The sequence below is a fragment of the Cibotium barometz genome, chromosome 42 (assembly GCF_041138505.1).
Source record: "Cibotium barometz isolate CiBa-2024 chromosome 42, ASM4113850v1, whole genome shotgun sequence".
NCBI classification, from domain to species: Eukaryota; Viridiplantae; Streptophyta; class Polypodiopsida; order Cyatheales; family Cibotiaceae; genus Cibotium; species Cibotium barometz.
This window is the reverse complement of record NC_141087.1, coordinates 43,866,015-43,889,269: the sequence shown is the minus strand read 5'-3', so window position 1 is coordinate 43,889,269 and position 23,255 is coordinate 43,866,015. Positions and strand designations below refer to the sequence as shown.

General features: G+C 44.3%; 2 protein-coding genes across 7 annotated transcripts in view; one reads left to right on the top strand and one right to left on the bottom strand.

Moving 5' to 3' along the window:
• LOC147614517 (F-box/LRR-repeat protein 15-like) overlaps positions 1-23,255 on the bottom strand; it is a 95,828-nt gene that overhangs the window by 28,766 nt on the left and 43,807 nt on the right. The window lies entirely within an intron of this gene.
• Positions 8,460-12,439, top strand: LOC147614518 (uncharacterized). The gene is made up of 3 exons (XM_086780348.1): positions 8,460-8,810; positions 10,592-12,093; positions 12,217-12,439. Exons 1-3 carry the CDS (start codon positions 8,460-8,462, stop codon positions 12,422-12,424), a joined length of 2,061 nt encoding a protein of 686 aa, XP_086636474.1. The 3' UTR covers positions 12,425-12,439.

The window sequence follows — 23,255 nt, the reverse complement described above, 5'->3', positions numbered from 1 at the left end:
GGATCACCATGGGAAGTTCCTTAAGGAGCTCATAAGCTACAATGACCAAAGGGGAGGAGCCACGTTTGCATCTACTACCTGTTGGAAGAGGGAATCCCTTGTGAAGCCCCTCTTTTGGTAGGAGACATTTGGGTATGCACTCTCAAGCCTCCAAAAGGTGGCTTTGAGAATCCTAGCTCAAGATTGCTCTTCGGGTGCATGTGAGAGGAACTGGAGTTCCTACCCACTTGTACACACGAATTTACACAATCGCTTGAGCACGCAACAGTCAGAGCGGCTAGTGTATTGCCACGCTAACTTGCGCATGGTCGCGTAATGCAAAAGATGGGATCGGTGAAACGAGTATAAGTTATAAGCATTCAAATTTACAACTTCAATGTTTATTGAAACTAAATTCTAATACATTGCTTGTCACTTGATCATTGTACAATGTACATGAATGTGGATGCATTCAAGCTCACAGGGGGCACTCTTGAGAGTGTTAAGAAAGTGCAGGATGAGGAGAAGGAGAGGATCTATGCAGAGATCTATTGAAAGCTCGAGTCATTTGATCGACGACCTACTCGCACTCGTCGTGGGCGTGGACGTAGTGGCAAAGAGGAGTGCAAGTAGGAAGCCGTGGATGCACAATTTGTGGTGCTTCCAGGGACATACTGCATGCCTATGTGCGGTGTGGTTCGGGTAGCTCTACACTCGCTCTTGAAGGGATTGGGTGTTAGGGTTAGGGTTTACAGAAGACAATCAGGCGTGGAAACCAAGAAAGGGGTGAACACGACTTCAGTATACTTCAATGATCAAAAAGATGAAGTACAATAGCCACATGATAGTGACCCTAAAAGATAAGTGTTCACATGTCCGGCCATAAATGTGCCGGGTGGACCAAAACACTTATAAACTGCATATAAGTGAAACTGAACTAAACTGGGGGAAAAAACCTCCACTAACTGAAGTAAAAAGTGCCCCAGTAATCTACTGATGATCACTAGCACTCCTCTGGGTGCATACACAGCATAAAACCCAACAAACCCCCCTGGAGTGATATGTGATCACTGTACATCATCCACCCAAAGGAAACAAATTCAAAGCATTGCGGAATGCTTCAAATTTCGGACGTGGTAATGCCTTGGTGAAGATGTCTGCCACATTCTGATCTATAGGACAGTAGATCAGACTGATATCTCCTGCCTGGAGTCTCTCCGGAACAAAATGATAGTGAATCTCAATGTGTTTCGTGCGAGCATGAAACACAGGATTCCTAAATGGCACTCTGACTATCAGTATAGATAGGTGTAGGCTCCTCCACTGAAATGTCCATATCAGTCATAAGACGACGCAGCCAAACACACTCAACAGTAGTAGTGTAGGCTGCTCTGTACTCTGCCTCACAAGACGAAGTGGCCACTGTGGTCAGTTTCTTGCTTAGCCAAGAAATGCATGAAGAGCCAAGAAAGAAACAATTTCCACTAGTGGAATGTCTGGTATCAAAATCACCAGCCCAATCTGAATCACTGTAAGCGTGTAACTGCATGTCACCCCCCTCAGGATAAAGCAATCCAAGAGACAAGGTACCCTGCAAATAACGGAATACACGCTTCACAGCTTGCCAATGTGACAACCGTGGGCTGTGCATGAATCTGCTCAACTGAGAGACTGCATACTGAATATCTGGCCTTGTATTACACAAGTAAATGAGGCACCCAACAGCCTGAGCATATGTAGTGGCATCAAAGGAAACACTGTCATCTTGTAGTGACAGTTTCATCCCAGGCTCCATAGGAGTACTAATAGGCTTGCAATCCTGAAATTTAAACTTCTCCAGAAGTTTAGCAACATAACGTGATTGCAACAACCCAATGCCTCTGTTATCCTGCACAAACTGTATGCCCAAATAGTAATGTACAAGGCCCAAGTCAGACATGTCAAATGTCTGTTGCAGTATCTCCTTAAAAGCTGCAATTTTGTCATCATTTGATCCCATGAGCAAGAGATCATCCACATAAAGACTGATGACCAGCAGATCTGTCTCTTCTTTCTTTACATACAGAGTGGCCTCTGATGGACTGTTCACAAATCCCTAAGTGAGTAGAAAAGCATCTATTTTTGCATACCAAGCTCGTGGAGCTTGTTTCAAACCATACAAGGCCTTTTTCAGCCTGCAAACTTTCCCCTCATGACCATGTTCTGCAAATCCCATGGGCTGAAATACATAAACTTCCTCCTCGAGGTCCCCATGTAGGAATGCAGTCTTTATGTCCAACTGGTGAACAACCCAACCACGATGTGCAGCCAATGCAATGACACACCTAAGTGTCGACATACGGGATGTAGGAGCAAATGTCTCCTCATAATCAATGCCCTTCTTCTGTGCATAGCCCTTTGCAACTAGACGGGCTTTGTACCTCTCAATGGATCCATCTGCATGTCTTTTCAACTTATAGACCCATTTAGTACCAATTGCTTTCTTGCCTTTGGGCAGATCAACCAAATCCCATGTTTGATTCTTTTTAATAGAATCAAGCTCATCCTGCATGGCTTTGTTCCAATGCACATTATCTCGTGCATCCACAAATGAATCAGGCTCATCATCATCCTGTAAACTGGCTGCCATAACCAGATTCAAATCCATGATGTGTGCATGCTCATTGGTCCTTGTTTCCCTACGAGTACGACCAGCAAGAGGACCCTCTAAATGGCTGTCCTGTAATGTCCTCAAATACCATCTAGGTATATGTCTGACCTGTGGTGCCTGCTGGCCCATATTTGGTTCAGCTTCTGGCTCATTTGGCTGCTGAATTTCTGCACCACCTACATCATTTGCTGGCTGTCCTGTACCCTCATGAGTTGGATCACCAACTGTGGAATGAAACTCCATGGGTAGTAGACCTTCAAACACATCATTTTCAGCCTGATTTGCCTCATAACCAGCCATGGATATTTCTGATTTTTCATCAAAAATCACATCCCGACTGATGAATATCTTCCTGGATAGTGGGTCATAAAACCTGTAGCCCTTGCTCTCATGGCTATACCCAACAAAAATGCATTTTGTGGCTTTATCATCCAGCTTCCTCCTCAACTCTTTGGGTATGTGTGCATATGCAAGACACCCAAAGATACGAAAATGCGATACAGAAGGCTTGCGGCCATGCCAAGCCTCAAAAGGAGTAATAGAAACCAATGCCTTTGTGGGACATCGATTCAAAATATGACAAGCACACATTACTGCTTCCACCCAAAAGATATGTGGTAGTCTTTTTGCCTTTAGCATACATCTGGCCATCTCCATGAGTGACCGATTTTTCCTTTCTGCAACCCCATTCTGTTGTGGAGTGTAAGGAGTAGTATACTGATGTTTTATACCTCTACTCCCAAGAAAGGAATTCAGCATATGTGACATATATTCCCCCCCTCGGTCAGAACGGAGAGTCTTCACCTTGCATCCTGACTCTGTCTCAGCAAGTGCTACAAAGGCCAAAAATGCATCATATACCTGTGATTTCTGTGTCAAAGGATAGACCCAGCATATACGAGAGAAGTCATCAATAAATGTTGCAAAATAGAAGTAACCACCTAATGACTTCGTCTGCATGGGACCACAAAGATCACTGTGTATAAGTTGCAACTTTGCAGTTGCTCTTAGAGCCTGATCACGTGGGAAGGAAAACCTGTGCATTTTTCCCAAAATACATCCTTCACAAATGTGATCTGGAGGCTTCTCCATGAGAGGTAGATCTGTAAACATATTATGTCGCTGCATAAGCATAAGACTACCAAAATTTACATGCCCCATGCCAGCATGCCATAACTCCGCATCAACCATAGCTGGAGTAAGAGTGAATGCATGATAAGCAGACTGATCCACTGGCTGAAATGCATCCAACTGATAAAGTCCATGACATAGTGTACCAGTAAGCATCAAGGTCAAGGCATTAGCTTTGTCTCTGACCATGCATTTATCATCATCAAAGTGAACTTGCATTCCACAATGTGCTAAAGAAGAGATGGACAACAAATTCTTCTTTATCCCTGGTACATATAAGGCATCTGTAAGGCGGAGAATGGAGCCATCAATGGCTGTGAGCTGAATCTCCCCAATGCCACGAACTGGATATGAAGCATTGTTGGCACGCTGAACAGTTTTGCCAACAGGGGCAGGGCCAACATGACTAAACAAATCCCTGCGAGATGTGATATGCTTTGAGGCACCACTATCAAAATACCAAGTACATGCATGCTCTGTCAAACTGAGTGCCTGTGAAGACCAAGAGGCATCATAGCTGCATGTATAAAAACAGTAATCCCTGTCCTCAACAAAAGAAGCAGTTTGTGGAGGAGCTTTAGAAGCATCATTAACAGACATCCCAGCTTCCTTTGCCTTCTCTTTGGCAATCCTCTTCCTACATTCCGTGATGTAGTGACCTGGCTTCTTACAGTAATGACATTTGCCCTTCTTCTTGGGCTGTCCATCACTTTTCTTGGTATCCTGTGAAGAACCACCATCACCTGAATTTTGATTTGCACTCTTTGGCTGAGATTTTCCTTTCCCCTTTTGACCTGTAGTAAATGCTTGTTCAGCATTTGTGTTCATATTCATATTCTTCCTCATTTGCTCCTCTTGTAGTAAGAGAGCAACAAGTTCCTGATACATGAGGGGTTCAACAGCATTCCTCATGCTGAGGTTCAAAGAGGTATGAAAAGCCAAGTAAGATCTTGGCAAAGAGTGCAAGATGGTGGACACAAGCTGTGTCTCAGGAATAATCTCATCCACATTGATGAGTTGCTCTCTCAAATCCTGCAGCTTGTTTAAGTGGCTAGACATATCATCTCCTTCATTCATTTTCTGATTTTCCAGCTCTCTTTTCAAAAATGAGATCCTAGCCTCATTACGAGCAGCATACATCTGCTCCAAAGTCACCCATGCATTCTGTGAAGAGCCAGCTGAACGAATATGAGGTATAATGGACCTCTGTACTGACAATGCAATGAGTGACAAAGCTTGTGCATCCCTGGCATCCCATGTCTTTTGAGCATTTGTTCTCTGAACAGGCAATGGCTGTCCTGGAGCCTGTACCTGTTGTCCTCGTCCACGAGCACCCCCTTGGGGAGGAGTCTCTGGAGCCAATGGACCTGGACGTGGTTCATCACCACTAACAAAATCCCAAAGACCTTTTGCCACAAGCACATTTTTCAGCATAAAACTCCACAAGTAGTTCGTGCCATCCAATTTGTCTTCCTTAGACAAATATGTGAATACATCACTTTGTTGTTGATTTGCCATTATGCTTTACACACAATGTTGTACCTGTTTACCAAAAAACCCAATAGCAGAAACCCTGATAACAACTGTACTCCACAGAATACAGTTCACCCAAATATGCCTGCACTCTCAATCCTCTGAATGTGCAGCTCAATGCACCAATGACTGAGTAGAGCAGCAAATGGCGTACACAATGCCAAAATGCCCCAAAAATGCCCAAATTTGCTGAACCCAAACTGTGCAAAAAACCTGTATATTCCCTTGCTAGAAAATCTGCCTGTTGTGCGTGTATATTTTCACAGAGAAAATAAAATTGCCCAATATTCAAAATGTGTAATGCTTACCACTTCTGTGCTGAGCAGTAGGCTAAACTGCAGTCGAATGTTGACGTAGCAGAATCTGGTCGGCTGTACTGTGCAGGTACCTTGACTGTACTATTGCAGTTGTGTGCTGTACTGTGCACTGTACGGAGCAGGGCGACCAGTTACACGTCAGCTGCAGGTTCAGATGTGCGTATCAGGTACAGGCGCGCTGACTGTACGGAAGCAAGTCGACTAAGTACTCAAGGCGACCAGCGTTGACAAGAGCTGGTTCTGATGCTGACAGCAGCGAACAGGTACGACAGGCTGCAGGCGGCGTCTTGCAGGTGGCGCACAAGTGTACGGGCTGAAGGCGGCGCAGTACAGTAGTTGTAGGCGACGACTTGCAGTACCCGACTGAAGGCGACCAGGTACGGGCAGCAGGCGCAGAGGTTACCTGACGGCGCACAGGTGATGGTGGCTGCGCTTGACTGTACGGGCAGGTATAGTAACTGAAGGCGATGCAGGCAGCGCAGACTGAATGTACGGACAGCTAACGCACACGTGTAGCTGAAGGTGGCGCAAGCTGTGTGTACGGGCAGCAGATTCTGAGACCTCAGTACGGCGCACAACAATGGCAATGTACGGGCAGTGCAAGGCAGAGCTTCAATGCTCTGATACCAATTGAAGGGATTGGGTGTTAGGGTTAGGGTTTACAGAAGACAATCAGGCGTGGAAACCAAGAGAGGGGTGAACACGACTTCAGTATACTTCAATGATCAAAAAGATGAAGTACAATAGCCACATGATAGTGACCCTAAAAGATAAGTGTTCACATGTCCGGCCATAAATGTGCCGGGTGGACCAAAACACTTATAAACTGCATATAAGTGAAACTGAACTAAACTGGGGGAAAAAACCTCCACTAACTGAAGTAAAAAGTGCCCCAGTAATCTACTGATGATCACTAGCACTCCTCTGGGTGCATACACAGCATAAAACCCAACAGCTCTTGCAGATGAGGATGCTCCCTTTGGCTTCTCACATGAGCTGAGTTCGATAATGAGGGCAACCTTCTTAGCGATGGCGACTTCAGCAAGGCCACTGATGTGTCCTCTTCTCATGAGGATAATTTCAGCGAGAGCTCTGATAGTGATGCCTTTGTCTAGTCTCTCCTTGGGCCTTGGCCCTCTTTTTGTACTCACTTTTTTGTACTCGCGCCTAGCGTGCATGATCACATCGCACCTCTATGCTTTATGTACTTTTGGTAATCACTTCAAACTTGTTTTTAATGAAATTTTGGTTTGAAACAACTTCTCTAGACTCTACCCTTCCAAATTGAAAAAGTCTATGTTTGTAGGTGTTCTTTAATTAAAAAAACCGTATTTTATCGTACGGTATCCCAAATTTTCATATCGTACCGAAAATTCCCGTACGGTATCGTGTTTTCGTACTGTGACAACTATGTCTGCATGTCCACTAAAACGGCTGAATTATCATAGTGGTTGAGTACTTTAGGTACGGTGCAGTATGATACGTGTACTGTACGAGTACGTAAAGTACGCATCAAGATAAGTACTTCAAGTACGCTCATGTTTTTTAGTATGTATGTATGTAAAATAAGAAATATCTAGCATCCATACAAAAATAACATGAAAGACAATGGTGATACTGAAATGAAAACTAATCTATTAACTACTAAGCAATGACCATTGACTAAAATAGTTAAAAAACGGACCAAATAAGTGTTGTATATTGAACCTCATATTTGGTACGAAGACCTTATCCATACGAGGTACGGTACATATGGAGTGGTACCGAAAGTACTGAAGGTACTCATCGGATGAGTATGGGTACGGAATGCAACTATGTGAATTATATACCTAGATGAATCGAGGAACATGCCCAAATTCGCCTTTTAGGAAGGTGCATGTTATATACTCATGGTAGTCAACCCACAAGACTGTATAACTATAAACTCCATTATGCATAGTATCGACTAGATACTACGACATCCCCACTAACGTCATCATTGCCCAATAGTGGGTGTAGAACTCTGTATCAAGATATGCTCTCACACACGCACTCCACACACACACACACACACACACACAAGAGCATATATTCACACAAATCCCTTCGTAGTAAGTTTCTGTCAAACTTCCGGAGATGCAGGGCAGACTCAACCATAATGAAGCCTAGCACTAAGGGAAATAGCAGATAGAAAGAATTAGTCTACATATGCAAGGTTAGGCGGTTCCATGGCATCCATTTTACTCGTTTTGTGTTCTTTATGTAGCTTGTGACGCACCTATAGGTCAGAAGAACCACAGGCTGGGAAGCCCCTTGTCAGGGATGGATTATGCCAGACAACATCAAGTGTAGATTGTTGGCTCACAGGAACTTAGTGTTAGGGTTTGTGGGGCAATGGAAGCTCACACACACACACACAAGAAGCAAATCGATTGAGAGAGGAAGAGAGAGAGGGAGAAGTACTTGCACCGTATATTCACACAATAATATAATAAGTGACAAGTACAAGTGATAATATTAAACCTAGTCTAGATGTCCTTTCACACCAAATCCCCAAGGGGGAAAACCCATAGAACAAAAGTTCTCCTAGAGTTAGTACCTGTGCACATGCAGCACTACATATAAGCATATGCCCTCAAAGCCCCCTTGTAGAGGTAATGTGAATTTGTACAAGGATGTAGATCACTCCCTGTAGGAGAGTAAGCCTAAAGCTTTGCGGAAAGCTTCAAACTTCTCTCGAGCCAATACCTTGGTAAACAAATCTACAATGTTATCATGTGTAAAGCAATAGATTAAAGTGATCTCCCTTGCATGAAGACTGTCCCTGACATAGTGATAATGTATTTCTATGTGCTTTGTACATGCATGGAATGGCTCAAAATGCTACAGATGTATTTGGTGTGCTATCCAAGGAGGATAAGCTAGATGGAACAAACTACTCCCAATGGAGTTTCATGATTCGGAATCTGCTAGTAGCCAAAGGGCTTTGGGGTATTGTGTGTGGTGATGACACACGTCCACCTATCTTGCTGCTCTTGTGTAGGAGTAGGATGTTCTACCTCAGCTCTTGGAGCTCTTTGAGCAACTCCCCCGTGAGATTCCAAGGATGCACAAGCCATGTCTTTGATATAGCCCTTTCTATCAAGAGATCTGTCATTCCACGCATTTGGTCCTGCAAGACAACAAAGCTTGCATGGGGCACTTTGGAAGCAATGTATCAGGTGCGCAACAAGGCAAAGGTTGCCTACTTGAAGAGGCAATTGGATACTCTTTCTATGGATGAAAGTCACTCTACCTCACTACAATGAAAGATTTGCAAGAACAATTGCTGAACATTGATGAGGTTATCCCAGACAAATAGCTGGATACCATTACTTTGCATTATGTGCCTCCCTTGTATTTGGGCTTCTCTCTATGAAATGGTGCTGAACCCGTCACTTGTGGGTTTGCTCTTGCAGGAAGAACAAACAAGAGCAAATCTATCAAGCAATCGTGGTGGTGACAGGGCATTTTCAGCCAAGGACAAGGGGGAAACAGCGAGCTTTAGGCATAGAGGACACTAGTCCAATAAGGCTGGTCATGGACATGACACGTCTGAAAAAGGGGATGCCAAGAAGCCGGCAAATGTCACTACTGTCATAAGCCTTGTCACGTGCACGCCCGTGCCATGGCTAACCCTATGCAGGAACAATCTTAATCCCTGATTAGTCAGCATTTAAGTCAGTATCAGAAGCATCAGTAGTCTCATCAATAGCCTCACATCGACATTAACATCATTAGTAGCTAAGCATCAGGACCATGAACTTTATCATCAGCGTCATCATCTTCAGCAGCACCACCAGCATGGTCTACAGCATCTACATCAACAGCAGCACTATTAGGTAAGGTATGGGGCCTGTCGGCTGGCAGGAGGGCCCATACAGCAGTCGGGTGAGGTTTCTACAGAGGGGGCAGCAGGTGTTGGGCAGCATGTGGAGCCAAGTGCAGCATTAAAGCAAAGAAATCTTGATTATTTGTCCAAGACGAACAGGCCGACTGGAGCCTAACCCACATATATAAGCATAATTCGTAAATCAGAATTCAGCAAGTCATTAGTTGAGCATTAAATCATCTAGAATCAGTAAGCATCATGTAGAAAGGGCCTAGGTCACCCCTATGGAGCTGACCATAGCCCTACATCATGTACAAGCAACAAGTCACCTTTTTGTACCATAGTAATACAAGAAAACGTGACACCTAACCTCTCTCTTCTTCTCTCTCCTATGTCTTATCTCATGTTGATTAGCATCAATGTTCTTAATCATGCTTAGGGTTGTGGATCAGTACAGTAAGGCTTCCGCATATGCAACAAGCATGGCCACTACATAAATGAATGTAGAAAGTGGATGGAAAAAGAGAAGAAGAAAGATGCAGGTAATGCAATAGCTGACACCTCAAATGACAACACAGAGTAGTCTGCTAATTTAGTCCATGAGGAGTGGACATTTTTGGTCACATGCAGTAGTGACACACGAAGTGCTACAAAATAGGATATCTATTTAATTGCATCCCTCAGTAAGGATGTAATTTGGTATTTTGATAGTGGTGCCTCGAGCCATATCATCTTGTAAAGATGTATTTCAACACTTGGTTCATGGTTGATATATACGTACGTACGGATCTGATCCGTACTGTACGGATCCGTACGTGTACGGATCGATCCGTACGTGAGGTTTTTTTTGGCTGAAAATCGACGTGCGTGTCTGAATGGGCGCCTGCCTGGCGGCTGGCCTTTGGGTACATACTAGGCCTTTCAACTTTGATTATTGGACTCCAGAGAGTGTGCGTTACAGAGAGGCGAGAGCAGAAAGTTTTTGAAAAAGACCAGGCGACCACAGCGTTGGAACTTTGGCGCCAGGCGTGCGTGTAGGTAAACTGAGCATCTTCCTCTCTCTCTCTTTCTCTCCCTCTTGAGTCTTGAGTCTTATCTCTTTCTCTTGCATATGTGCTGTGCACTTGGCAGGTGCAGACAAAAGTCTCAAGAGCCATCATGCCTAAGCCAACTAACCCGTATTGGCAAGAGCACACCAATGTGATCCGCATTGTCAACACGCCAGGGCAAGCTGGATCTGGCACGCGACGATGGCAATGCAAGTATTGCAACTTTCAGCTCACCTGTACCATTTCTCGCGTCGTTATGCACTTGACAGGCATTGGCACAACCAATAACTGTGCAGGGTGCAAGGCAGTACCAAAGGACATTAGGGATAAGTTGATTGCTGAGAATTTTCCAGCAATGGGTGCAGGGAAAAAGGTGAAAGGTAGTCAACAGACACAGGATGCTCTCCATGATGCACTCTTGGGAGACTTGGGTGGTTCTTCACAGGTTCAGGAGGAGCAGCCCACTGGCAGTAGGAAGAGGGCTCATACCATGCATGAGCAGCAGGACTATGTGGAGGATGATGGAGAGATGCATGCACCAAGGCAGACTACCTTGCCTTCTCGAGTGGCCTCTCTTTCTTGGGTGAAGGAGCGCCAGAAAGTGGCTAAGATGGAGATTGCTCGCACTCTCATTGAGTGCAACATCTCCTTTCATGTCTTGAGGACTGAGCAATGGCAGAGGATGGTCAGAGCCATAGCCCAGGTTGGACACACAGAGGATTGGTCGGGGTTGGAATACAATAAGATGCGGACCACTACGCTTGAGGAGCAGAAAGCATTGATAGATAAGGCATTGGTACCAGTGAAGGCAGGTTGGGGGCAGTTTGGGTGCACCATCATTTCAAATGGCTGGAGTGACATTCGTAGGCGACACATCATTAATATTCTTGTGTCGTCTTGCCTTGGCACGTACTTCTTGCGTGCTGTTGATGCAGGAAAGGCTGGAGAGCGGATTACAGGTGAGTTTATCTATGAGCACATCCGGCAGGCTATACTTGAGGTTGGCCCAGAGAATGTGGTGCAGGTTATTACTGACAACGCCTCCAATTGCAAGGCTATGGGTGAGATGATTGAGGCAGAGTTTAAGAACATTGTTTGGACTCCATGTGCAGCTCACTGTCTTAACTTGTTGATGGAGGACATTGGGAAGTTAACATGGGTGTTGCCTATTGTTTCCGATGCCACAAAAATGACTACTTTTTTCCGCAAAAAGCACAAGGCATTGGCTATCTTTAGGAGTCACAGTACACTTGACATGGTGCGGCCCTTGAAGACCAGATTTGCATATATGTATCTTGTGTTGCAGCGACTCTATGCAGTGAGGGATCCACTTCTACAGACAGTAGTGGACCCGAAGTGGAGAGAGATGCATCACGCACAGGAGGAGTCCACTAGATACATACAGCGGCGGGTGCTTGATGAGTCCTTTTGGTCGGAGGTGCAGGCTATGATAGTAGCATTGCAGCCAATTTATGTGTTGCTGCGTGTCACAGACATGGAGGGCTCCACCATGGGCCTAGTCTATCATCTCTTCTCAGAGATGAAGACACACATCAGAGGCTGCAGATCACTGGCGCTTGATCGGTATGTACTTGCTTCTGTAATGATTACTCTATTAAATATTTAGTATAATACTATAATGTATAATAGTAAATACTATAATCAAAATTCAGCCTGTTAACTAATGTTGCGTCAATGCTTTTACAGTCGGGAAGAGATCTTGGCTATTGTAGACAAGAGATGGACATTTATGAGTCGGCCCATTCATGCGATGGCTGCATTGCTTCATCCTTTCTACAAGAAGCCAACTCTTTTTAATGACAGGAGTCTACTACACGGCAAGGATGCGTACATTGGCTTGATTTGCGAGGAGGATGAGCAGTTGGACATTGATGCAGAGCTCGTAGCAGGTTAGAAAGTTGAAACTTTGGGCTAGCGTTTATACATATTACAAGCGAATATTTGTAATTACTAATTACTACTTTCTACGCTGTTGATAATGTGAACACTGAATTGCATTTTGTTTTTTAACACACAGATCCATCAAAATTGAAGTTGGTCTCGGAGGGGAGTGCAGAGGAGACTGAGTAGCAGCAGCAGCAGCTTGTGAGAAACGATCAGGAGGAGATTATTCGCATGCTGCACAGAGAGCTGGAGAGTGTGGATCGACGTGTGACGAGGTCACGTGCGCGAGTTCTCAGTCTCCCGTTAGTCGGGCGCGATGCAGGTCCAGAAGTTTCACGACGAGAGACCATTCGGCGAGGAAAGCTTCCTGTCCGTACTCCTCGGAGACGGGCAAATGAGGCTGTTCCTCTCATTCAGCCTACGGAGGATGATGATCCAGGACAGTAGAGTATGATGGCAGAGCCAGAGTATGATGAAGAGGGCAACGTCCTCACAGATGGGGACTTGCTCTCTTCAGGAGTGTCATCATCCTCATCCGATGAGGAGTTTTGAGATTCAGAGAGTAGAGTCTCGAGAGTCGAGTCGAGACTCTTTGTTATTGCTTAGTGTTTTTTACTTTTGAGTCTTGACTCTTGACATCAGACATTTATGATTTGTTATTTGTATGCTCTAGTATGAGCCTTTTAGGTTGACATCAGACATTTGTTATTTGTATGCTCTAGTATGAGCCTTTCTACGTCTATTTTGTCTTGACAGCCATTGTGTCAAGTATATGATGTGTGTTTTGAAATTAGTACATACTACATGCAAATTGGTTTATTTTGATTCTTGAATGTTTTAAACTTTTATGTACCTTAAATGTAGAAAGGTGTTGAATGTCCTATTGTTTGCCAATGGTACGTATTTCTACGTACATAAAAAATTTTACTGTACGGAACACCGTACAGTACGTACATATACACAACGTACAGTACGTACACATCAACCTTGACTTGGTTTATGCTTCTGATGGCCGGACTGTATCATGTGCAATCATTCTACTTAGCCAGTGAAAGGGATAGGCAAAGTCATGCTTGTTTCACCCAATGGTGCAAATGTATGCATGACAAATGTATTGTATGTTCCAGGGATAAAGAAAAATCTGCTCTATGTCTAAGCCATAACCCATCAAGGTTTGGTGGTTGAAGTTGCAGATAAGAGGTGTTTAGTCAAGGACCCTTCAAGGGATTATGCTATGATCACTTCTGGAACACGATGCAATGGCTTGTATAAGCTGGACAACTATAACAAGTGTCCCTATAATGCACATACAGTGGCTGCCCACATTCCTGCTATGAATGATGCAGAACTATAGCATGCTCGTTTTGCACATGTAAACTTTGGGAGTTTGATACTTTTGCAAAAGCATCATGCAAAAGCATCATATGGTTGACAATATGCGGCTCTTGAGTCTCCAAAAGACATGTTTGTGGGGTGTATTTTGGGAAAGATGCACCGCAAACCATTTCCCAAGAGCTGTTAGTGTTGAAAATAAATTACAGCTCATACGTAGTGATGTATGTGGTCCAATGCGGACACCATCCATGTGGGGGCATCTTTACTTTGTCACAATCATTGATGACTACTCAAGGTTTGCTTGGCGATATCCTTTGAAAGCAAAAACAAATGTGTTTACATGCTTTCCTGTTGGCCCAAGGGAGCTAGGGTTACACACAGAAACAAGTCAGTACACAGAACACAGAGATGGTGATAGATGGAGATGCAGAGCTATAGATTGCATTGGAGTGTATGGAGCTTGGAAGTCAACACAAAATACAAATAAACATAAAATAGGTGGGCGCCCTTTCATACCAAGTGTGCTAGGGACAAAAACCCGAAGGGAAAAAATGCCCCTAGTTATGGCCATGTTCACATGTGGCACTACAACCAAGTAATATACCAATAAATCCCCCTGTACTGGCAATGTAAACCTGTACAAGGTCGGTAGCACATCACTCTCTCTAGCAAAGTAAGCCCAAAGTTTTGTGGAAAGCTTCAAGCTTCTCTCGAGGCAACACCTTTGTGAACAAATCTGCAATATTGCTATGCATAAGCTGTAATTTCCAGACAACCCTTGTTGATCTATCTTTTGCAAATACATTTCTGTGCATCTTACCCAATATGCACCTTTCACATACATGTTTTGGTGGCAGCTCAACATGAGGCATGTCATGCACCATTTGATGCTTTTGCAATAGCATCAAACTGCCATAATTCACATGCCCAAACATGGCATACAACAAATTTGCCTCTTGCATGGCAAGTGTTAGAGTGGAAACCACATGAGCATCATGCTCTCTCTTGTCAAGCCTATCAAGATGGTATAACCCATGGTAAAATGTGCAGGATGTGACTAATGCATAGCCACTCTCTCTTGTCAAACCTATCAAGATGGTATAACCCATGGTACAATGTGCCGGATGTGACTAATGCATAGCCACTCTCACGGTCTCTGACTGTGCACCTATCATCCTCAAAGTTCATTGCATATCCTCTTTTAGCAAAAGACGGACATTAAATTCTTCTTAATCCCAGGCACATACAATACATTTTAAAAACATACATCTTAATCCCAGGCACATACAATACATCTTAAAAACATAAGTCTCTGCCATCTACTGTTGTGAAGATCACCTCACCAACTCCCTTGACTAGATAAGAAGAATTGTTTGCACATGTTACCCGTTTGCCCTCAGGGGATGCCATAAGCTTCTTAAACAAATTACTTTGTGAGATTATGTGTTTAGAAGCACCGCTGTTAAAGTACCATGTGTCAAGTCTTTCATTGACACTAAGAGACATATGCTCTAATGATGTATCATAACTGCAAACAAGAGAAGTCCACTCATCCTACACAAGATTTACTGACGCATCATCTTTCATTGCAGGTGACGAAGAAGAATCTACACACATGCCGCTTTCCTTCTTCTTTTCCTTTGCAAGCCGCTTTTTGCAATCATTTACATAGTAACCCGGCTTTTTGCAGTACTGACACTTGCACTTTTTCTTGGGCTTGCCTACATCATTCTTAGCCTTTTGTGAAGGCTGTCCCACATCAGCCCTTAGCTGAAAATTTCTTTTGGCTTTTCTTTTGCCCTTGCCTTGGGCAACAATAGCCCCATCACCGCCATGCATGACGGAAGATTTGTTCTTCCAATTCTGCTCCTCCTCTAGCAACAAACCAACCAGCTCTTCAAACAAGACTGCTTCCGGGTTTCCCCGCATAGACAAGTGACCAATGTGTGCAAATTCAGGTAAGTCTCTGGTAGTGATTGAAAGAATGGGTACTATGCTGAGATACCCACTCAGAAATGCTGCAAGAACTGTACAACACTGTATATGGACAGCAAGCATAAAGGAGAAAAGAAGATCACTGCTGAATATCACCAGAAAAGGTAGTACATCATGTGGAGCAGCATGAGGGAGGTCCCATAGATGCTGCCTATCACTGCAGAAGCTGAAAAATGAGATGATCTAAGGGAAAAGGGAGCCAGCCCTTTTATAGTACCTCTGTATGCTGGTCGGCCAGCTGTAGCAAGCCGACAACAAGGCTGTAGCAAAAAATGCTATAAAATGCCTTAAAAATACCCAAAAAATGGTAGATAAAATGTTGAAAAAATCTCTGCTAAGATATGCCAATGCAGGGCTTCATATGGAGCCAGCTACAAGCATGAATATGCATGGGAAAGTCCATCTGGGGATGAAATAATTTCCAACACCTCCTCTTCAGCACCAGATGGGTGGACCATGTCCGGTGCGCTGCAAAAAATCCTCCAAAGAGTCTGAAGGAACAACCTCCGCATAAAAGGCACAAAGCTCGCAAAGATATGGTACATGTGAATACCGAGAAGGTCTCCGGAAGAAGCCACAAGAAGATCGAGAAGATATTGAAGACGAAACACCAGGATCAATCTGGAGAGAGAAGTCTTGAAGTAGGAACAAGCTCCAAGATAGTGGAAGATGCCTCCTCTGAAACATAAGAAGGAGAAGCAACTGCCAGGAGAGAAGCCGCCAAAGTAGAAAGCTCCAGAATATGCGAGGATATCTCAACAAAATCATCCACCTGCTCTGTAGAAGAACCATTATCCTCATCTGAAAGTGAGGAGAGAAAATTTGCAATAATAGCATCAGCATGAAACAACACAAGGGAAGGAAGATACTCATCCAAAGGGATTAGAGGAACTGATAAGGTCTCTGTTGGAAACTCCTGTAAATAATCCTCTAGGGCACTGACTTCTGAATCAGAAGTCTCCTGTGTGACCACCAGGATGGACTCATCATGCTCCTGTGAAGATGAAAGAACCGGGGGATCATAGACAGCAAGAAAAGCCATCTTAGCATGAGACTTCATACTCTCCTCTGTCGTTGGTGAAGTATCTGAGCCATCTGTCGTGGGTGAAGTGTCTGAGCCATCGGAGGAGGACTCCTGCTTTGCTTTAGCTTTGGCTTTAGCTTTGCGGGAAGCAGCTGTCAGGTAAAACATTTGGCCTCTAAATGACCAAGTCGGCCACAAAACTCACAAGATTCCTTCATCCTGGACCCCTTGATGGTGTTAAAATTGTCGAAATCGTCATCGGCAGAAGATGACTTTGTGGTGACTTTCTGCTTCTTGTTGTTGGAGTTCCCTTTTCCGCCTTTGCCTTTGCCCTTGCCCTTGTTAGAGGCAACAAAAGCAGACTCCGATTGCCTTTTCCGCAAGGCATGCACTTGTCGTGGAGATAACTCACGACTTCCTCAAAAGGGAGGAGAGGATCACGATAATAAATATTATCCCTGAAGAATCAAAGGAAGCAAGCAACTTACCAAGAATTTTATGGATGAGATTGCTGATGGTGCTCCCATACTCCTCAAGTTGCAGCTTGATACGGGAGAACTCTCCAATCTTCTCAATCAAGTTTTCTGACTCAGTGATGGTAAGCTTCTCCAGATCTGACTCCAATTTGGTAATCTTCACTACCGAAACTCTCCCATACCTCTTCTGGATCTCTGTCCACATCTGATGAGCATCACTCCGAGAGGAGACATTGTACTTGTATGGATGGAGTCATGCAATGGATGATGATAAAACGAGCCCGAGCATCCAATATGCTTTGCAAAGCAAGATCCACCAAGTGAGGTGTGGAGATAGCCATCCACACACCGGCTCTTTCCAGCAGCAAACTGAGTGTAGAAAGACCAAGTATGATAGTTGGTTGCTGTAAGCTTCATGGAGTCACTGACTTGGGGAGGATTGTAGGATGGTATGTTGGCAGGGGTGGGAGCAAGACTTGGATGAGAGAAACTCAGAGAGGAAAGATTGGGAATAGCAACCACCTGTGGAGCGGCAGGATCAGGGGATCCAGGTTGTGATGGCGCGGGAGAAGAGATAGGAGAAGGAATGGCTGTAGAGAAGGGGTCTCCTGAAGCCATGTCTGCTGAAAAAAACAAAGTACCTCCTCTCAAGATGTGCACAGCAACAAGAGAAAGAACAAAGAAAGGGAAGGGAGGGTGGGAATCTGAAAATAGAAGAAGCAAACTATCTCAGAGTTCCTATCCTCAGCACCTATGAAGAGGGTTTCAGCTAATAACAGTAGAAATGCGGAAAACGCAGCCTACAGTAGCAAGAAATTGCATCACTTGAGGCAATCCCGCAGCTCCACTGTAAAACACAGGTTACTGATGAAGAAACGCAGCAAGAAACAGCTCCTAATGCTGTAAGCAGTCAACAGCAGCATGGGAAAAGAAACGCAGGTCCTTGTAGATGTTTCCCGCTCTGATACCATGAAAGAATGGGTACTATGCTGAGATACCCACTCAGAAATGCTGCAAGAACTATACAACACTGTATATGGACAGCAAGCATAAAGGAGAAAAGAAGATCACGACTGAATATCACCAAAAAAGGTAGTACATCATGTGGAGCAACATGAGGGAGGTCCCGTAGATGCTGCCTATCACTGCAGAAGCTGAAAAATGAGATGATCTGAGGGAAAAGGGAGCCAGCCCTTTTATAGTACCTCAGTATGCTGGTCGGCCAGCTGTAGCAGGCCGCCAGCAAGGCTGTAGCAAAAAATGCTATAAAATGCCTTAAAAATACCCAAAAAAATGGTAGAAAAAATCTCTGCTAAGATATGCCAATGCAAGGCTTCATATAGAGCCAGATACAAGCATGAATATGCATGGGAAAGTCCATCTGGGGATGAAATAATTTCCAACAGTGATGATAGTGTTCTAGAGACCAACTCCTTTTTAGGAATGACCTCATCAATGTTAAGCGACTGCTCCTGAAGATCTTGGACCTTCGTAAGATGATCGGCCATGCTGTCCCCATCTTCCATGGACACATTTTTCGACTCCCGTTTAAGAAAGGCGACTCTAGCCTCATTCTTAGCCTGGTACATGGTCTCCAAAATATCCCTGGTACATGGTCTCCAATATATCCCAAGCTCACCATGAGGCCCTGCAATGTTGGGGTACAGGCATAATGCCCACCCTTATAGTGTGTACTAGCCCATAAGTTTTATAGTGCATAGTACACTTAGTACTTTTAATGTACTAAGTGCACTATGTGTACTAGAGCAAATATACATGTGTGATAGGGGAGTCACACACTCATACTCTTGAGTTGACTTATCCCCACATGTCTCTCTCTCTCTCCCTTCTTCTCTGTGTATGTGTCTCCCACATGAAACCCTAACAGACAGCTGAGCTTCCATAGCTCCTTCAACTGGTATCAGAGCCATGGCGATTGCAACTGCAGCATTTGCTTGAAGAAGCAGGGGTGCGTGTCCACAGGCATTTTTGACGCCAACTGCAAAGGCCACCGGTTTCACCTCTGTAGCTGACTGTGGAGGTAGTAGCTTTCGCTTCACACACCATACCCTCCAGTGCAGGGCAGCACGCAGCATTGAAGAGCCACGGGCAGGGCCGCAGCGTTCTTCCCTCTCCTCCTCTGTGTGTGTCTCCCACATGAAACCCTAATTCTCTCCCTTCAACAGATACTTCGGGACAGAAATTGAGCAAGTACAGGTCCAAATGGCTCAGATTTTGAGCAAAATTGGCAAAATTGGGTGACATTGGTCACATTCTGGGTCAATTTGCAGGAAATTGGGTGTCAAAATTTGGGGCTTTTGATGTAATTGTGCCATTGGGCATTCATACATGCTGTATGATGTGAGCAATTTCACATTCGGGGCTAAATTGCAGGAAATTGGAGTGCAAATCAAAGGGCTTTTGTGCCAATTGGGTTGTTTTGCATGCAGGCACTGGCATTTGATGCTTTGGGCAATGTGTTGATGCCTGTCAAGCACTCAATGTGCTAGTAAATCAAGAGGCTTTTATGTATTGGATGTACGCAGTGGGAGATAAACTTTGGGAGAACAACTGTGAGCACTTTGTGTGCTTTTGGTGCAGTGTTTGCACATCTTGCAGGGAGTCAGGCACTGACTGTGTCAAAGGTTGCATATTGCTATGGCAACCACAGGTGAGAGCTCTTCATTGCTTCACATCAAGAAGCTTGAAGGCTCACATAATTATGACATTTGGCAAACCCAGTGCTATAATGTGTTGCTTCAGAAGAAGCAGCACAAGCCCATCAAAAAAGGGGTGTAATGCCCGCTTCTCTTACTGCTGAAGAATGGGAAGATATGGATGAGTTGGCAAGATCCACCATCATGTTGTCTGTGTCAGACACTTTACTTTTCAGCATACGTGAAGAGAAGACAGCTTGGGGAATGTGGCAAAGATTGCAGGACTTATATGCCCAGCAAAGTGCCTCAAGCAAAGTGTATTGGTTGTAGAAACTCATAGGTCTTCAAATGAAGGAAGGGGCGTCTATGACAGCCCATCTAAATGAGTTTAATGGTGTTGTCAGTCAGGTCATCAATCAAAAGTTGGCAATGGACGATGAGTTCAAAGCCACCTTTCTCTTATGCACTTTGCCAGAGAGTTGGGACACATTTAGGACAGCCACTAGCAATTCAAATGCTATGCTGTCATATGCAGATGTGGAGGGTGCTCTCCTTCAAGAGGAGATGAACAGGAAGAACAACTCTGTTGGAAAGTCCAATGCAATGAATGCACGTGGGAGATCCCAGCAAAGGGGTAAAAGCCAAGAATGGGGAAGGAGCCAGTCCCGCTCCAAAAAGGGCTTGGAATGCCATTATTGTAGCAAGAAGGAGCATATTAAAAAGCAATGCTACAAATGGAAGAATGATCAAAAGGAAAAGGACAAAGGAAAAGACAAAGACAAAGATGAAGCCAAAGATGCAAAGCCAAAGGGCAAAAGTGGAGTCAAGATTGAAGAAATCAATGTCACATGCAGGTGACAGTGAGGATGAGGTCCTATTCACGTCTTCACTTGATGCCCATTCACTCCTTGCAGGAGATGGTCATGGTATGCACTCGTGGATCATTGATTCAAGTGCCTCCTTTCATGTCACATGTTGCAGAGACTTGTTTGTCAGGTATACTGCTGGCAATGAAGGAGTAGTTTATTTGGGTGACAACCATGCATGCAAGATTCTTGGCAGAGGTGATGTGAGGCTTGTGTTTTCAGATGGCTCACAGCTTATGCTCCATGATGTCAGGCATGTGCCTGAGATCAAGAAGAACCTGCTTTCTACTGGACAGCTTGATGATGCTGATTATGTTACCACATTTGGTCGTGGAAAGTGGAAGATTAGTAAGGGCTCACTAGTTGTTGCTAGAGGCTCTAAGGTGGACACTCTTTACTTCATGCATGCAAGTGTTTGTCACCATGCTAATGTAAATGCAACCGAGCTGCCGGAAATCTCTATGTGGCATAGCCGGTTGGGACACATGAGTGTCAAAGGAATGGAGCAATTGTCTCGTTTTGGTTACTTGCCTTCTCTAAAGTTTTCAAGTTTTCAGTTTTGTGAGCATTGTATATATGGCAGGCAACTCCAGTGCCCCCACAAGAAAGCTCTTGGACAGAAAGATGCTCAGTTAGAGCTTGTGCATACAGATGTATGTGAGATGCCTCAGCTTTCTTTGGGAGGGGCAAAATATTGTTGGGTGTTGGACTCACACACTCACACACACAAACCTGCACATTAGGGTTAGGTGCAGGGTAGAGAAGCTCACACACAGAAATGAGAGAGAGAGAGAGAGAGCCAAAAGTGTGGTATCCACAAAATGCAAGTCAACCCTTGCATATGTGCCACATCCATATAATATAGAAGTACAAAATATTATATGTTAGAGTGTCCTTTCACACTTGATGTCCAAGGGGAAAAACCACATGGGAAAAAGTGCCCTTGGTTAAGCCCTGTTCACACATAGCACTACCATAAGTGAGCATATGCCTGAGAGAGAGAGAGTGAGCCAAAAGTGTGGTATCCACAAAATGCAAGTCAACCCTTGCATGTGTGCCACATCCATATAATATAGAAGTACAAAATATTATATGTTAGAGTGTCCTCTCACACTTGATGTCCAAGGGGAAAAACCACATGGGAAAAAGTGCCCTTGGTTAAGCCCTGTTCACACATAGCACTACCATAAGTGAGCATATGCCTACAAATCCCCCCTGTAGTGGAAGTGTGAACCTGTACAAGGAAGCAGATCACTCTCTGTATGAGAGTAAGCCCAAAGCTTTGCGGAAAGCTTCAAACTTTTCTCGAGGTAAAGCCTTTGTGAATAGATCTGCAACATTATCCTGTGTAGGGCAATAAGATAAACTGATCTCCCCTGCATGTAGCCTCTCTCTGACATAGTGATAATGAATCTCTATGTGCTTGGTACGTGGATTTCGTGCCACGGCCATAGCACTCTGGCTATCAGTGAGAATGGTGGTGGGTGTCTGCTGACACTCACGAAGATCAGCCAATAGTCTCCTCAACCATACACAATCTACTGTAGCTGTAAAGACTGCCCTGTACTCAGCCTCACAAGTAGATGTAGCAACAGTGGGTTGCTTTTTACTCAACCAAGATATGCATGAGCTGCCAAGAAAAAAACAATTCCCACTGGTGGATTGCCTGGTATCATAATCACCAGCCCAATCTGAATCACTGTATGCATAAAGCTGCAAGCTGCCCCCCCTGGGATAGAACAAACCAAGATCCAGGGTACCCTTAAGATATCGAAAAATGCGTTTGACTGCTTGCCAATGCTTTGTGCCTGGGCTGTGCATGAATTTGCTCAACAAAGACACCCCAAAAGATATGTCTGGCCTCGTGTTACACAAGTAAATGAGGCATCCCACTGCCTGGCTATAAAGGCCGGCCTCAAAAGGCTCTCCAATATCATGCATAGTAAGCCGTACACCTGATTCTACTGGAGTAGAAATGGGCTTACATTCATCCATGTGAAACCTTTTTAGCAAACTTTTTATGTACTTAGTTTGCTGCATAACAATGCCATCATCTGTATGCATAAACTGTATGCCGAGATAGTAGTGTAAAGGCCCCAAATCTGACATATCAAATTCAGCTTTCAAATCAGCTTTGAAATCTGAAATTTGTGCTTTGCTTGTACCTGTAATGAGCATGTCATCTACATATAAGATGACTATGAGAATATCGGCATTGGTTTTCTTCACATATAATGTGCTTTCAGCTGGACTATTCTCATAACCTTGGCTGGTTAGATGAGCATGTATCTTATCATACCAAGCTCTTGGAGCTTGCTTTAACCCATACAATGCTTTGTGCAACCTGCATACTTTATGTTCCTCACCAGGAACTACGAAACCAATGGGCTGATTTACATATACTTCCTCCTCTAAATCCCCATTCAAGAATGCAGTTTTGATATCCAACTGATGCACTTTCCACCTTTATGGGCAGCCAATGCAATCA

What these genes read in the sequence shown, in the direction of transcription:
- LOC147614518 (XM_086780348.1), top strand. Translation starts at nt 8,460, where the DNA reads ATGGCTCAAAATGCTACAGATGTATTTGGTGTGCTATCCAAGGAGGAT. An exon ending in CTTTGGAAGCAATGTATCAG is followed by an intron (nt 8,811 to 10,591) that starts GTGCGCAACAAG and finishes TGCACTTGGCAG; the next exon opens with GTGCAGACAAAAGTCTCAAG. An exon ending in AGATCACTGGCGCTTGATCG is followed by an intron (nt 12,094 to 12,216) that starts GTATGTACTTGC and finishes ATGCTTTTACAG; the next exon opens with TCGGGAAGAGATCTTGGCTA.